Source organism: Euprymna scolopes, chromosome 31 (genome assembly GCF_053919585.1).
Source record: "Euprymna scolopes isolate OS-2025 chromosome 31, ASM5391958v1, whole genome shotgun sequence".
Taxonomy (NCBI): Eukaryota; Metazoa; Mollusca; class Cephalopoda; order Sepiida; family Sepiolidae; genus Euprymna; species Euprymna scolopes.
Genome location: NC_136512.1, coordinates 4,781,540 through 4,796,914, shown reverse-complemented (window position 1 = coordinate 4,796,914; position 15,375 = coordinate 4,781,540). Strand labels below are relative to the sequence as shown.

The 15,375-nt window shown below is 35.6% G+C and overlaps 1 protein-coding gene across 1 annotated transcript in view; it reads right to left on the bottom strand.

Moving 5' to 3' along the window:
• LOC145255597 (galactose mutarotase-like) overlaps positions 1-15,375 on the bottom strand; it is a 2,088,268-nt gene that overhangs the window by 410,457 nt on the left and 1,662,436 nt on the right. Inside the window, exon 6 of the mRNA XM_080114082.1 lies at positions 14,310-14,391. Coding sequence (XP_079970208.1) covers positions 14,310-14,391 — 82 coding nt within the window. The remainder of the gene's footprint in view (positions 1-14,309; positions 14,392-15,375) is intronic.

The window sequence follows — 15,375 nt, the reverse complement described above, 5'->3', positions numbered from 1 at the left end:
TTGTATGTATTTCATTCATATTTATGTCTCGACCTGTGTATCTTGACTATTCTCTTATATACGTTGTATGTATTTCGTTCATATTTATGTCTCGACCTGTGTATCTTGACCATTCTCTTATATACGTTGTATGTATTTCGTTCATATTTATGTCTCGACCTGTGTATCTTGACTATTCTCTTATATACGTTGTATGTATTTCGTTCATATTTATGTCTCGACCTGTGTATCTTGACTATTCTCTTATATACGTTGCATGTATTTCGTTCATATTTATGTCTCGACCTGTGTATCTTGACTATTCTCTTATATACGTTGTATGTATTTCGTTCATATTTATGTCTCGACCTGTGTATCTTGACTATTCTCTTATATACGTTGCATGTATTTCGTTCATATTTATGTCTCGACCTGTGTATCTTGACTATTCTCTTATATACGTTGTATGTATTTCGTTCATATTTATGTCTCGACCTGTGTATCTTGACTATTCTCTTATATACGTTGTATGTATTTCATTCATATTTATGTCTCGACCTGTGTATCTTGACTATTCTCTTATATACGTTGTATGTATTTCATTCATATTTATGTCTCGACCTGTGTATCTTGACTATTCTCTTATATACGTTGTATGTATTTCATTCATATTTATGTCTCGACCTGTGTATCTTGACTATTCTCTAATATATGTTGTATGTATTTCGTTCATATTTATGTCTCGACCTGTGTATCTTGACTATTCTCTTATATACGTTGTATGTATTTCGTTCATATTTATGTCTCGACCTGTGTATCTTGACTATTCTCTTATATACGTTGCATGTATTTCGTTCATATTTATGTCTCGACCTGTGTATCTTGACTATTCTCTTATATACGTTGTATGTATTTCGTTCATATTTATGTCTCGACCTGTGTATCTTGACTATTCTCTTATATACGTTGTATGTATTTCATTCATATTTATGTCTCGACCTGTGTATCTTGACTATTCTCTTATATACGTTGTATGTATTTCGTTCATATTTATGTCTCGACCTGTGTATCTTGACTATTCTCTTATATACGTTGTATGTATTTCATTCATATTTATGTCTCGACCTGTGTATCTTGACTATTCTCTTATATACGTTGTATGTATTTCATTCATATTTATGTCTCGACCTGTGTATCTTGACTATTCTCTTATATACGTTGTATGTATTTCGTTCATATTTATGTCTCGACCTGTGTATCTTGACCATTCTCTTATATACGTTGTATGTATTTCGTTCATATTTATGTCTCGACCTGTGTATCTTGACTATTCTCTTATATACGTTGTATGTATTTCGTTCATATTTATGTCTCGACCTGTGTATCTTGACTATTCTCTTATATACGTTGTATGTATTTCGTTCATATTTATGTCTCGACCTGTGTATCTTGACTATTCTCTTATATACGTTGTATGTATTTCGTTCATATTTATGTCTCGACCTGTGTATCTTGACTATTCTCTTATATACGTTGCATGTATTTCGTTCATATTTATGTCTCGACCTGTGTATCTTGACTATTCTCTTATATACGTTGTATGTATTTCGTTCATATTTATGTCTCGACCTGTGTATCTTGACTATTCTCTTATATACGTTGTATGTATTTCGTTCATATTTATGTCTCGACCTGTGTATCTTGACTATTCTCTTATATACGTTGTATGTATTTCGTTCATATTTATGTCTCGACCTGTGTATCTTGACTATTCTCTTATATACGTTGTATGTATTTCGTTCATATTTATGTCTCGACCTGTGTATCTTGACTATTCTCTTATATACGTTGTATGTATTTCGTCCATATTTATGTCTCGACCTGTGTATCTTGACTATTCTCTTATATACGTTGTATGTATTTCGTTCATATTTATGTCTCGACCTGTGTATCTTGACTATTCTCTTATATATGTACGACGCGCTTTCAATTAGTTTCCAGACTTTTTTTGTACAATTTAAAATTGTCGTCGACTCTTGAAAATTCAGGATGTTATTGCTATACATGTTATGAGATGACTGACCTATTTTTTATGATTTCAGGTTCAAATGAACAGCGATGACAAGAATTGGAATACACCCTACTAAAGCCTGATTGTCATTGCTGGTGAATCTGAACGTGAGGACACTTTAAAAGAACAATGTGCAATAAAACTCTGCTTTAAACTTGTTTAAAATTGGGAAAATGCAACAGAAAAATATGGAATGCTTCGGACTGCTTTTGGACCATCTTGAATGAATCGAGCATTAGTTTTAAAGTGGCATAAGAGATTCAAGAAAGGCAGGAAGTCTGTGAGAAATTAGGATGTGGGAGAAGAGTAAATAAGTCAGAACAGCAGAGTTGATTGGCCAAATAAAGAATTTCATAGATAAGGACCGTCGTGTGTCTATAGAGACAATAAGTTCACAGTGATACAATAAGTGATGTCAGTGTGGGAACTGTACACACAATTATTCATGAGGAACTGAAGATGCAGAAGATTTGCACGAATGCACCAGTCCACAACTCCATCCTTGTTACAGACTATTGATGAAGATGAGCTCAAGGAAAACCTTAGACCATCGTTATGAGACAACTGAGGAGATGAAAGAGGCTGTGTTGAGGGTCATTGACCTGGTCACATAAGAGGACTTCCATGTGGTTCTCCAGAAGTTGTTGGAACCGTACAACAAGTGCATTGCAGCCAGAGGAGATCACTTCAAATGGAACTAGAGTTTCATGTACATACTATTAATTAAAGTGCATACACAAAAAAAAATGTGGACACTTATTTAAGCCGCCTCAAATGTCTATTCATCCTATATTTTTCTATCTCTATTATCACAATTTTTATTGCTTCTGTATCTTTATTTAATTTCTAAGCTAATGTCATTATTTATCCATTTATTTGTTTACGGATTATTATCCTTATCTTCATAGTTGTTGATTCACAATGTTTCAGCCAACTATTCTTCTGGCCTTCATCAGGTGGTTAATTATGACGGGATAGGAATGCTGAGTCTCCGTACTGCATCCTCAGCAATTACTGCCTTCCATAGTTGTTGTCGTCTCACCACCTTTTAGCTAGCTAAGCCTCTGGCCGGCTTTGGGTAGGATCGAAACCGCCATCTTCAAACAATGCTCATCTGCAACCGTAGAGATTCAATGTCTCTATCTATTGTGCCATAGGCCCAAAGGTCCGTACCGAATAGTATATTATTTAATTAATTAGAATTCTTATTGAGATGAGTAATTTGCATTATTTATCATTTTATTTATTGCAGACTATCATCCTCATCTTCTACTTGTTGTTTCACAATGTTTCGGCCAACTCTTCCTCTGGCCTTTGTCAGGTGGTTAATTATGACGAGATAAGAACGGCGAATCTACTAACTGCATCTTCAGCAATTACTGCCTTCCATAATTGTTGTTGTCTCACCATGTTTTTGGCCAACTAACCTATTAATTATTATTAATTCATTATACCAGCTTCTTTGTATATATACCTGATTATTTTCTCCTCTTCTGATGAGAAGCATTAGGCTTCGAAATGCCATGACCTAAAGAGATCATCTTTTTTCTTTTTTCGTTATTGATTGTTTTATTAAACTTTAAATCTTCTTTCTTTATTTCTTACGCACAGACACACACATACATCCATATATATGAGTTTATGTATCTATTTTTCAGTATTCACTTCGGCAGTGCTCGATTCGTAAGTAGAGCTAGGTAGAAAGTTTCAGGATGTTACTACTATTGGTAAAATATATTTTATTGATATTAAGTTGTTTAGTTTCATCTAAATTTTGAATATTCATCTCAAAGAAATGAAAAGAAAACAATAAGAAAACATGTGCACGCGCTCATTTGCTGGGTGTGCGAATAACGAAGTATCTGATTGGCTGACTAGTAAACCCAGTACCACGGAGATATATAAAAACATGAAGCAACATCAAATCCATGCAATAGTCTGATGAATCTTCAGGAGGATAAAACAATGACGACAACTTATTTGAAATCCAAATTAAAAATTCTGCGAGAACTTTCTTTTCAGCTTAATACATAGTTACTCACGTTTGATGGGGTTTATGTTTAAGCAAAATTATATAGCTATTTATATTTGATATATTTTATTTTTAGATAAAATTACATAGTGACTTATATTAAACTAGCCTGTATTCCCGGCGTTGCTCGGGTGTTTGGAGGTGTGTGTTGAGCAAAAAAAACCCCCAAAAAGTGGTAATAGGTAGGCAGGGTGGAACCCGTACCACGAAGAAAGGAAAGAACGTGAGGTGAAAAAAACATGACGTCTTTGCCGTTGTGTCCATCGCCAAACCAGAAGTAGCGAAGGTTTAAATTAAGGCTAGTCAATCGAAAAGAGCGGATAACTTTGGAAAATATCGGCTAAAAAAGCGACCCCTCCCTGTGGAAAAGTGCTTAGTTGAGAGTGAAAGAATTAATGTTTTTAGCCAATTTTTCGATATTTGTCGTCCAAAGGGTCGTGCTTAAAAATGATACTGATCTCGTGAAAATTCGTCGCCTCTGTCGAAAGTTTTAGGCAGACATACATACATACATACATACGTACACTTAAACAAACAGGTGAGATTTATATTATAGATGGGTTTTATATTTAATTATAAAGTAACGTATGAGCGAACATATCTTTGTTTGTGCTTTTATATTTGGCATCGGGTTTATAGATTGATGAAAATCATATTGCAAGAAAGTTCTCATCAAGTAGAATTGGTATTCACATTTCGAATCTGTTGAAATGTCAATTGGGGGGTCAACAATCAAGCGAATGATCTTCAAACAAGTTGAAGAAATCTTTAAAAAGGTCATCGCGTAATCGATGATTGTTGTTGTTGTTGTTGTTGTTATCAACCTGTGAAGAGAAATTCAAAGATGATTTGCCCTGGAATTCACCGAAGCGGATGTTAATGAGAAAAATTATAAAATATGACTTAGAGATCACAAAACACATCGTTAACTTCTTGAGTAGGATTTTCTGTTGATAAAAGGCAGACAATATACAAGGTTGTTATAGAGTGGAAAGAACATCCCTCATCCTCCTTCTCATCATCATCCCCATCACCCTCAGCCTCATCATCATCACCGTTGTCCTCATAATCATCATAGTCGTCGTTATCATCATCATCACCGTCGTCATCGTCATCATCATCATCACCGTCGTCATCGTCATCATCATCATTGGTGTTATTATCGTGATCATAATCGTTGTCATCGTCATCACCATTATCATCGTCACCACCACCACCACCACCACCACCACCACCACCACCACCACCACCACCACCACCACACCCACCACCACCACCACCATCATCATCATCATCATCATCACAATCATCATCATGATCATTGTTATCGGCGTCATCATCATCATCGTCATCATCATTGTCATAATCATCGTCAGCATCATCATCACTATCGTTATCATCATCATCATCATCATCATCATCATATTTGGTTTTACATATGTTTTACATTCTGGCATATGTTCGATTATTTATCTCTAATGACGGAGAAATGCTGCACATGAGTCTGAAAGTGAGGCTTGAAAAGCCAGCACCCTAGAAAAAGACAACTACGGCCTGCAAAAAAAAAAATGTGTGGGCAGCCTCGCTGGTACTCCTTTTATAAGCTTTCAAGTAATCGACTTTCAAGTAACCTTTATTTCACTTTCCATCAGGTCCATTTTTATTACCTCCTTCCCCGTTTTCTTCCCCTGTGAAACGATCCTGGTACCTCAACTGTTCTACATCTACTAACCCAAATTTAATCATCCTCTGAGGTCATCAGATCTAAGCCTGTCTTTAAGAGTTACATTGCATCATATAATTCTCATAATATTTTTTTCCATGCAACGCATGTCCTCAATCCTAACTAGCTAGATTTCAGTTTCATACATCATTACCTTGTGTGTTTTTTTATTATTACATTTTCACCCCAAACAAGGCACATTGCCACTTTGATGTAGGGGGTTACTATCAGGGACATAAGCTACTGGGATACTATGTAGGGAATTGGGCAGCAAAATATCGATTCACGTTACACTTGAACTGCTGCACGTCAGTACAGTTGGGGAAGCAGGAACCCGAAATGAAATTCCAAAGTCTAGCGGTTCTGGGGAAGAAACTACTGGAGTAGAAAGCTCTCTTACATCTAGGGATCTCTACTGTGTAGGGGTGAGATATAGTTGCTTGTCGGGTTTATCGAGAGTATTTACGTCATGGGGGCACAAGTGCTTGCAGTTCGTCAGAGCATTCACTATCAAAATACTTGTAGAACAGGCAGAGGGATGCAACATTTCGTCAGTGGGCAGAGGTTGACGCTTAGATGACAGTTCAGGACCTATCAGGTTGGAGACTCTCTTTTGGACCTTGTTTAAAAGAAGTACTTTCAGATAATGAATCTTTGGCCATTGCTATTGATGGCAGAGAAGGTTTCTTGTAATTATTGAAGGAAACAACCTTAGTCATGGCAGGATTAAATGTGACCATCCATTTTTGTCCCCATTCTATTGGAGGTCATCCTCTAGTGTTTCTACCATTTCCTCAAATATGCATTCATTTGTTTTCCTGTCGTGCCTGTTATAGAGCGTGGTGTCATCAGCATATATACCCATCTCAGAGGCAATTTTATCGGGGAGGTTATTTATGAATATTAGGAATAATAAAGGTCCAAGGATAGACCACTGAGGCACTCTCGCATTTATATCATATTGTTTAGATGTACGACCGTGGAGGACAATCTGGATTTTTCTCTTTGTCTTTATTAATCTTTTTATTGATCTGATTTTCCTGAGAAGACCTTCATGCCATACCCTGTCAAAAGCCTTAGATATATCTAGAGCTACCGCTCTACCCTCGCCTGCTTTGTTCAATGAATAGTATATACGTTCAGAGATTACAGTTAGGATATCTGCTGTGAAACAGGCTTGCCTGAATCCATATTGTTGGTCGGTCAGAAGTTTTGCGTCTGTAAGGTGATGGACTAGAGCTTGATTAATTATGGACTCAAATATTTTGGCAAAAAGTGGGAGGAGGCTAATGAGGCGATAATTTACTGGGTCAGTTCTTTCGCCAGAATTCTTGAAAACTGGTACCACAGAACCAGTTTTTCAGCAGTCTGGAAAGCAAGATTCATTAAGGCATTTGTTGTAAAGTTTGGAGAGAACTGGAGCTACTTCGGCTGAGCATTTTTTTAATAGCACAGCTGGGATGAGATCAGGTTCATATGCTTTTGAACTGTCAAGTTTTTTATGATAGCATGCACCTGAGAAGGGGTGATTTTCAGATCGTCTAGCGTGGCGTCTGTCTGCAAAGGAAAGTCAGGTGGTTAGCAGGGTGGAGTTGGAGGCAAACCGACTTGCGAGCATGTTAGCATTCTCGGTTGCTGAGCAAACAACCTCATGATTGTTGGATAGTGGGGGAATTGTTGATTGCCCATTATTTACTATACTGTTGTAGATTTTCCAGAAATCACAGGATCTTAATTTTTGTGCTTTGATACGTTTTTTGGTTGTTTCAGTAAATTCTCTCTTAGCTGTCGCTATTTCTTTCTGTGTTGATATGCCTCATAGACTCTTCCCGTGTGCAAAGTGGTAATGGTTAGATGGTTAGTAATGGTAAAAGTCCCTTATTCCATCCAATCCTTATATTCCAATGATATCACAAAACTTCAACAAACTCAGCTTCGCTATTAAGATATACATTACCTTCATCTATCTATCATTATCTTACATCTCTCTCTCTCTCTCTCTCTCTATATATATATATATATATATATATATATATATATATATATATATATATATATATATGAACAAATGATTAATAAAACATGTTAAAAGACATCTTGAAAAAGAGTTAAAAACATATTTAATTTAAAAAAAGGAAACACAAGATAAGTGGATAGTCCTTAATCCATGGAGTTTCGAAGAATACTATCCTTCTCATCAGAGGGCAGGAATTAGCAAAATGCAGGATCGGATTTTGCATATAAAAGTATTTAATGAAGCTACAAGTAAGTCACAGATCTTACTTGGTTGAAAAAAAAAGGTGAGGTAAGGGGAACAGGAGGCAAAAGAAAAATGATAAAAAGATTTCACATGAATGGACAGTCCGGTGAAGGGTAAAAATCAAAAATTGGTAAAATCCAAAACGGTCGAATTTAAAATTTCAATCCAATGGGTAAATTCCAAATGGTCCAAAATAATCCAAAAGGCAGAGTTCCTTGGAAAAAAGCGCAAATGGAATGAATTCCAAATCATTAAAAGAAAAGTACTGGAGAGAATATTTAAAAACACGTCTATCATTTTTTTTTATTCATCCAGCCTTGACAGACGTGTTTTTAAATAATAGAGAGAGAGAGAGAGAGAGACGTTGGAAGTCAAAGGGAGAGGCTCATTGAAAGGTAAAACGAGGATGTGTACAGTGCGAGCAGGGAGATGTTTATTCACATTACATTTAAACTTCTGCAGATCAGTAGAGTAAGGAAAGCAGGAAACAGGGAGGTAATTCCAAACTCTAGCAATCCAAGGCAAGAAACTATTTAGGGAGCTCAACAATAAAAGGATGGGATTTTGCTGCTTGTTAGGTTAGTCTGGAGTATGAACCTCGAGGGGGCACAAGAGCTACGAGTTCATCAGAACACATTCCATTAAAGCAATTGCAAAACAACCGCAGGAATTTGACATTGCAGCGAGGGGACAGAGGTTGGAGTTTGACAGATAATGCGGGACCTATTAGATTTGAGACACTTTTTTCATCACTGTCTAAAGGGGAGAGACTAATGGTCGATGCACCAGTCCAGATGTGGTAACAATACTCCATGCATTGGCGAATTGTGGCTTTGTAGGAATATAAGATACTCTCTGGGAAGAGTGTATGTTCTGGGCAACTCCAGATAGCCCTGCTAGTTTAATGCATAGGGACTACGTATTTTGTGAAAACGTGTTCTGAATAAAATTAATAATAAAGTAATTATTTGACTAATGGCTTTGTGGTCTGGCATATGTATAAATGATAAGTGTCTATTACATTCCAAACGAAATTGGGTTAATTATTCTAAGTACTTTAGTAAATGACGTCACCATATTGAACGCTATTGTATTCGAACAGATATTCAGTAAACATATCGCAACAAGAAAATTAAAAGTATCTGATTATTTTGATATGGAAAATGGAAATTGCGGATGGAACTTGAATCTGCAAGACTTAACAAACCTAGCTCACATTTAGTATGATAAAAATGTTATGATTTTGAATATATATATATATATATATATATATATATATATATATATATATATATATATATATATGCTTTCCCCGTTAGGGATTCACCCCCCCCTTTTTTTCTTTCTATTCAAAAAATGCTACATTGTCAAAAGTGTGCTTATTCATAAAGTCTGAAGAAATGCTGGTTTTTGAAAATTTTCAAACGATATAATGCTTGAAATTGTCGAACTATACATTGAAACAATTGTAACATAAAATGAAATACACTTTTTGTTGCCATCAACACCTTGTCTTGAAGTCTTGATTTTGCACACACACAGTATATTAATGCTCAATTATGAAATGTGATAATTTTGTAGCTTAATCCTTATGTCAACCACTTTTGGCTTAAAACCTATTGGTATATGAAAATTTACTGAATTACACAAACTCAGTATATTACATAAAAGTCTCTCTCTCTCTCTCTCTCTCTCTCTATATATATATATATATATATATATATAGAGAGAGAGAGAGAGAGAGAGAGAGAGAGATACTAGCAGGGTGACCGGACGTTGCCCAGGATTGAATGATGATCAACGAATGTTTCACACTCCTAAATTTTTATTGTCATCGAAATTGGTGAAATCTCCCATTTTTTCAATCAAATCGATCGATTGTCTACTCTAGTTGAGGACCCATCGTGGTGCACAGAGAGGAAGCTCACATGCCTCTCGCTATGACTTATTCCACAATACATTGTAGCCTACATTGCACTGTAGAGAACCTACTGTTGATTTTATAAAATGTATTTTTTATTACGACAAAGAAATTGTCTTTGCTTAGTTTCTGATTTTGTTTTTTTTTTCTGTAATCACTTATAAAGTTAAATTAAAGTACTGTAACATTGCAGTTTTATCTTGCAAAAATAATAGATATTTTAAAAACACACACACGTAAATTTTCTAATCTTATAAATAAACTTCTTTCCAGTTAACGAAAAAAAAAAATATTAAGAAATTTACGTGCGGCTATAGACCTACAGAACACGTTATGAAACAAAGACAAAAACAAACAAACAAAAAAATGCTATCAACTTACCCACAGTAAAATTTTCACCGCCTGCTGTTCTATCATTGTTGCTAAGCGACGACATGGAAAAATGGCTTTACCGATGATAGATAAATTAAAATAAAGGTTTCGATTATCGGTAGTTATCGGGGGTATTCGGGTATTCTGAAACAACGTACTTTTAATTTTATTTGTCTCAGATATTAACATGCTAAGTTACCGTAATTATTAGTTGTGATTAGAGTAATAAGATGTCACATATTTTGTTATTTCAGGAAGTAAGATACCGGAACGAACCACTAAGATATGTCATATGAAAAAACGTACTTTTAGTTTTATTAGTCCCTTCCAGTGCTTTACTTTCTGAGATAACAAAATGATCCCGTATTATTTTACTTACAACCAATAATTACAGTAAATTAACATTAAATTTAAAAAAAATTTCAACGTGAATCTCTACAATTGAGTTGATTAAAAAGAAAAAGAATTATTTGGGATGAATATCCAAAGTGTATTTCTTTGAAATAATTTACGTCACCAATAATTTACCATCATTAATCATTGATAAATTTTATTATTTAAAATTCATTAAAAATAGTTTTCCTTGTTACTGCCATAGAATACCCTCCCCTCTTAAATGTCCTGAGATCGTAATCATCCCGCAGAAACCTTTTAGCTTGAGCTGTCGAACGGAGGGAGGACAGACTAACAACAAAAGTCGTTTTATTTCATGTCCATTTTTTTCCAACTATAATTTGAATTATTTTATTCCTTTATTTATTTTAATGCTTTTGGGAGTAATATGAAAAATTACTTTCTTTATATATTATTTTAGGAAGTAAGATGCCGAAACGGATTACTAAGATATATGTCATATGAAACAACGTACTTTTGTGTATACACTGTTTTTGACTGAAACTGAAAAACAATTAAAAAAAAAAAAAGCGGTGTGTACACCAACTTTACATGATGTCTATATCAAAGCTGTGTTTAGAGTGGGTGCTGCGTTTGCTCCCAGTCGATCGAAAATAACAATGCATTAACGATTCAGAGCATTGTTTGCGACTATTGTGGCGTAACAAAAAGATTTTTTTTCATCAATATGTGAAACAATGGATGAAACATGGATACACTACTTCATTTCGAAGTCAAATCAGCTGAGTGTATACCAGCAGGTGAAAACCGTCTAAAGCAACCAAAGGTGCAAACATCAGCAGGTAAAGTTTTGGCTTCCATGACAGCACCAACAACAACAACACAACCAACACCATCACTAACGACAAAAAAAAAAAAAAAAAAAAAAAAAAAAACAACAACAACAACAACAACAACACTACCACCATCAACAACAAAAACACTACTGAAGATTTTACAAACAATAAAATACAATTGTTTCAAAGTTTTTTTTTTACACGGAGGTCACCACTTATCAAGGCCCGGAAGCCACTCAGGGATAAGGGTTACTGCAAGTGCAGTACGTTGGTGTGGAGATTTAATGAAGTGTTTACTTAAGAGGGCGGTTTATTTGGAATTTGTTAACGTTGGACTTGAAGACATCCAAGTTTTAGTCAGGTGGGAAGCAAACAGACGGAACAGAGTTCCACATGCGTGCAGTTGTAAGAAAGAAGCTTTGTTCATGGAATCTACGTTTTGATTTAGGCAAAGATAAAGAATGGGGGAAATTTTTCACAGTGGATTCAGCTAGACGTAAGGGATTGGCGAGGGGGGGGGGCAAAGATTGGAGTTCAGACGAGCACCTGCCATGGAAATAACGATAAAACAAGGATAGGCTCGCAACGTCTCTTCTGTGGAAGAGAAGTTGCAGGGTAGAGAAAAGGGCATCCCCCACTAAGCCACGAAGTCTATTTTGTACTCTGTCAAGGCAGGATAGGCTGTTTTTAGCAGCTCCTGCCCAGATATGGCAGCAGTATTCCATCCTTTTTTGTGAACTTTACATTCATTTTTTTTTACTAGCAGACCCGATAATCAAAAAAAAAAGAAAGAAAAGAAGGGAATGTGTAAATCTATGTGCAATAATACAATTAGAATAAGAATAGAAAGTATAAACAGATTTTTGAGAATTCAGGGATTCTCACTGTATATGAACTATTTAGATTGATAGAAACCCCCCATGTTAAGAACGGCTTTCGGAATAGACACCACCAACCTCTCCTTGGAATAGACACCCTCAACATCCTCATGGAAAAGACGCACATCAGAGCAGAGCACCCCCTTTTTAGTTGGGGGTGGTAAATAAATAAATACCCAAAATTTAACCGTGAATATGCAAATGATATGGTTAGTGACAGAGAGAAGTGGATTTTTGTATCGTGCTCGCGAGTAAAAATCTGGCAGGCATTGAATTACAGTGCAGAATACATGTGTTTATATCTCTAGAAGCACAAAATTTGAATGAAATTTTTGTAATCAGTATTGGTGAAAACCTTTAAAAGTGGTCATTGTAACAAAAAAATAGAGGTGGACGTAATATAATTCCCCCCCCAAATGTTTACGTGTGCGTGTGTAAAAAAAAATCTACCCGTCAACCGTACTAGTAAATGACAAAAGGCAAAAGCTGTAACTGTAACGAAAAATGTGTTAATTATCCCCCCCCCAAATGTTAACGTGTGCGCGTATAAAGAAATGTAACCGCCAACCTTACTAGTAAATGGTAAAAGCAAAAAACAAAAATAACCAGAGGTGAACTTGGTTTGGTTGATTGTGCATCTTAAATAGTTTATCCAAGTTTAATTCAAACTTCACGATATATTTTTTATGTGAAAGCACCAATAGAGTAAATATAGGGATACACTACAACAGAACACCGACCAATCTAATTTGGTTTTAAGAGGTAACCGAGGTCGCTGACAACGATTCTGATAATCAAACCCGGCGCAAACTTACCGTTTGCATGGTATTAACCCCCGAATCCACAAACTACTTTCCGCCATTTTACAGCTTCCGTTTTTACAGCACGAGCGCGCGGTTGACATAAATGACGGTTGTTGAATGTGCAAACTGCCTTTTTACATGGCGTACGAATCTTTTGTGGAACATTTAAAATTATATGAAAAAGAAGAAAAGCACTCCAAGTGTATGGGGGGGGGGTTGTAATGTCGGAAAGACATTTTTTTTTCAGAACAGAATTTTAAAATATTTTTGTTTTTTCATTTCGTTTCTTTTGTGTTTTAATTGTTTGTTAATAGTTACAAGCATATACGGAGAAGACTTATTTTATTTGCGCAAGTTAGTTCCATGAATTAAGGCTATCAGCAGTTAACTGTATGTTTATGAGCGGTCAATAGTATTCATTTTATTTATTATGCGTCCTGCATGTCTGTGGCGTTTTATGAAGTCAGCAATATGTAAATGTATGTTTCTAAATGATTAATAATCGGTTAATGTTGGTCGTTTTAACATTAATGTTTCCTGTGGAGGGTGACGCCATGTTTGTCAAAATTTAGAAATGTTCGTTAATGTAGGAATTCGTTTTATTCTGTAATATGAGAGTGTCCGGTTTCAACCAATTGTAAAAGCTATAAGAGAAGTTAATAATTTTAATGCGAAAATCGAAAGGAATATGTTATGTCTATGTACGTAATCATCCAGTTACGGAGGGTGAAATCACACTTTAGCAAGAAAATGCAGAATTGTACCCGGTGACAACTGGTAACAGTGGTAGGACTAAATATATAGAGAGAAAAGTAGAGACTTCTTCCTCTTATAATGTTGAGATTGTGATGGTGGTTCTCTAGGATGGAATCTACCATTTTAATATTACGACTGCATGTAGTGGCGTGCAAAAGTTACATAAGATGGTGGATAATAGTTTAGACATAATCAATTTTTATGTGGCACCTCTTAATGCAAACCTACGGTAATTTGGTCCAGAGGGGAATTTATGCAATCAAAATATTATATACAGGATAACATATAATTTGAATGTGATTAAAAGAAAATATTTTTTTTTACCTGTAACCAGACAGTTTTCATCTACAGGTAAGTAGTTATCAGTTGGAACCGTAAGCAAGTGATCAGATAAATGTCCACATTCCTGAAAAGAAACAAATAAAAAAAATCAATATTGATATACAATGTTTAAATCATCTTATAATATGAAGCGAATTTTCTGTGTGTGCATGTGAGCGTGTGTGCGTGTGTGATCGTGTGTGTCTACCAGTCACAATTTTTGTAGACGTAAGATGTGAAAACGGTTCCGTTCCGTTTTAACCGACGTTGGAGATTATTTTTTTGTTCCAAAGCAATTTAATAATTATTAAATTCACTAAAGTTAAAAAAATCAACCAGTTTTTATGAAATGTTTAGTATTTATTAATTAACAATCACAAAATATAATGAACATACGAGGTGCCTTCAATAAGTTTCCAGACATTTTTCGTATGGGCACTTTTATTTATAATGCACACATGAAACTCTAGTCCTCTTCAAAGTAATCTCCTCTGGCTGCAATTCACTTGTTGAACCATTCCAACAACTTCTGAAAGGCCGCATGGAAGTCCTTTTGTATAACCATGTCAATGACCTTTTGTATAACCATGTCAATGACCTTCGTCACAGCCTCTTTCATCTCCTCAGTTGTCTCATAACGACAGCCTGTAAAGTTTTCCTAGAGCTTAGGAATTAACCAAAAGTCACAGGGAGCAAGGTCTGGACTATGTGGAGGGTGAGGAACTGTTTTGATGCCCATCTTGGTCAAATAGTCTGTGATAAAAATGGAATTGTGGACTGGTGCATTGTTTTGGTGAAACGCCACTGACCCGATTTGAAGAATATTGGCAACTTCTGATGGAATCCCTTCCTGAACTCCCTTAAATCCTATACATAGTATTCCTTGTTGACTGTCTGTCCTGTGAGAACCCAGTGCATGTAGATCATGCCATGCTGTAAAAAAAAGAGGATCATAAGTTTCTAGGTGGATTTATTCTTTCCGGCCTTCTTAGGTCTGTGAGAGCCAGCATGCTTTCACTGGAAACTCTGTCTGTTGGGTAATAGCAGTAGATCTAGCTTTCATCGCTGG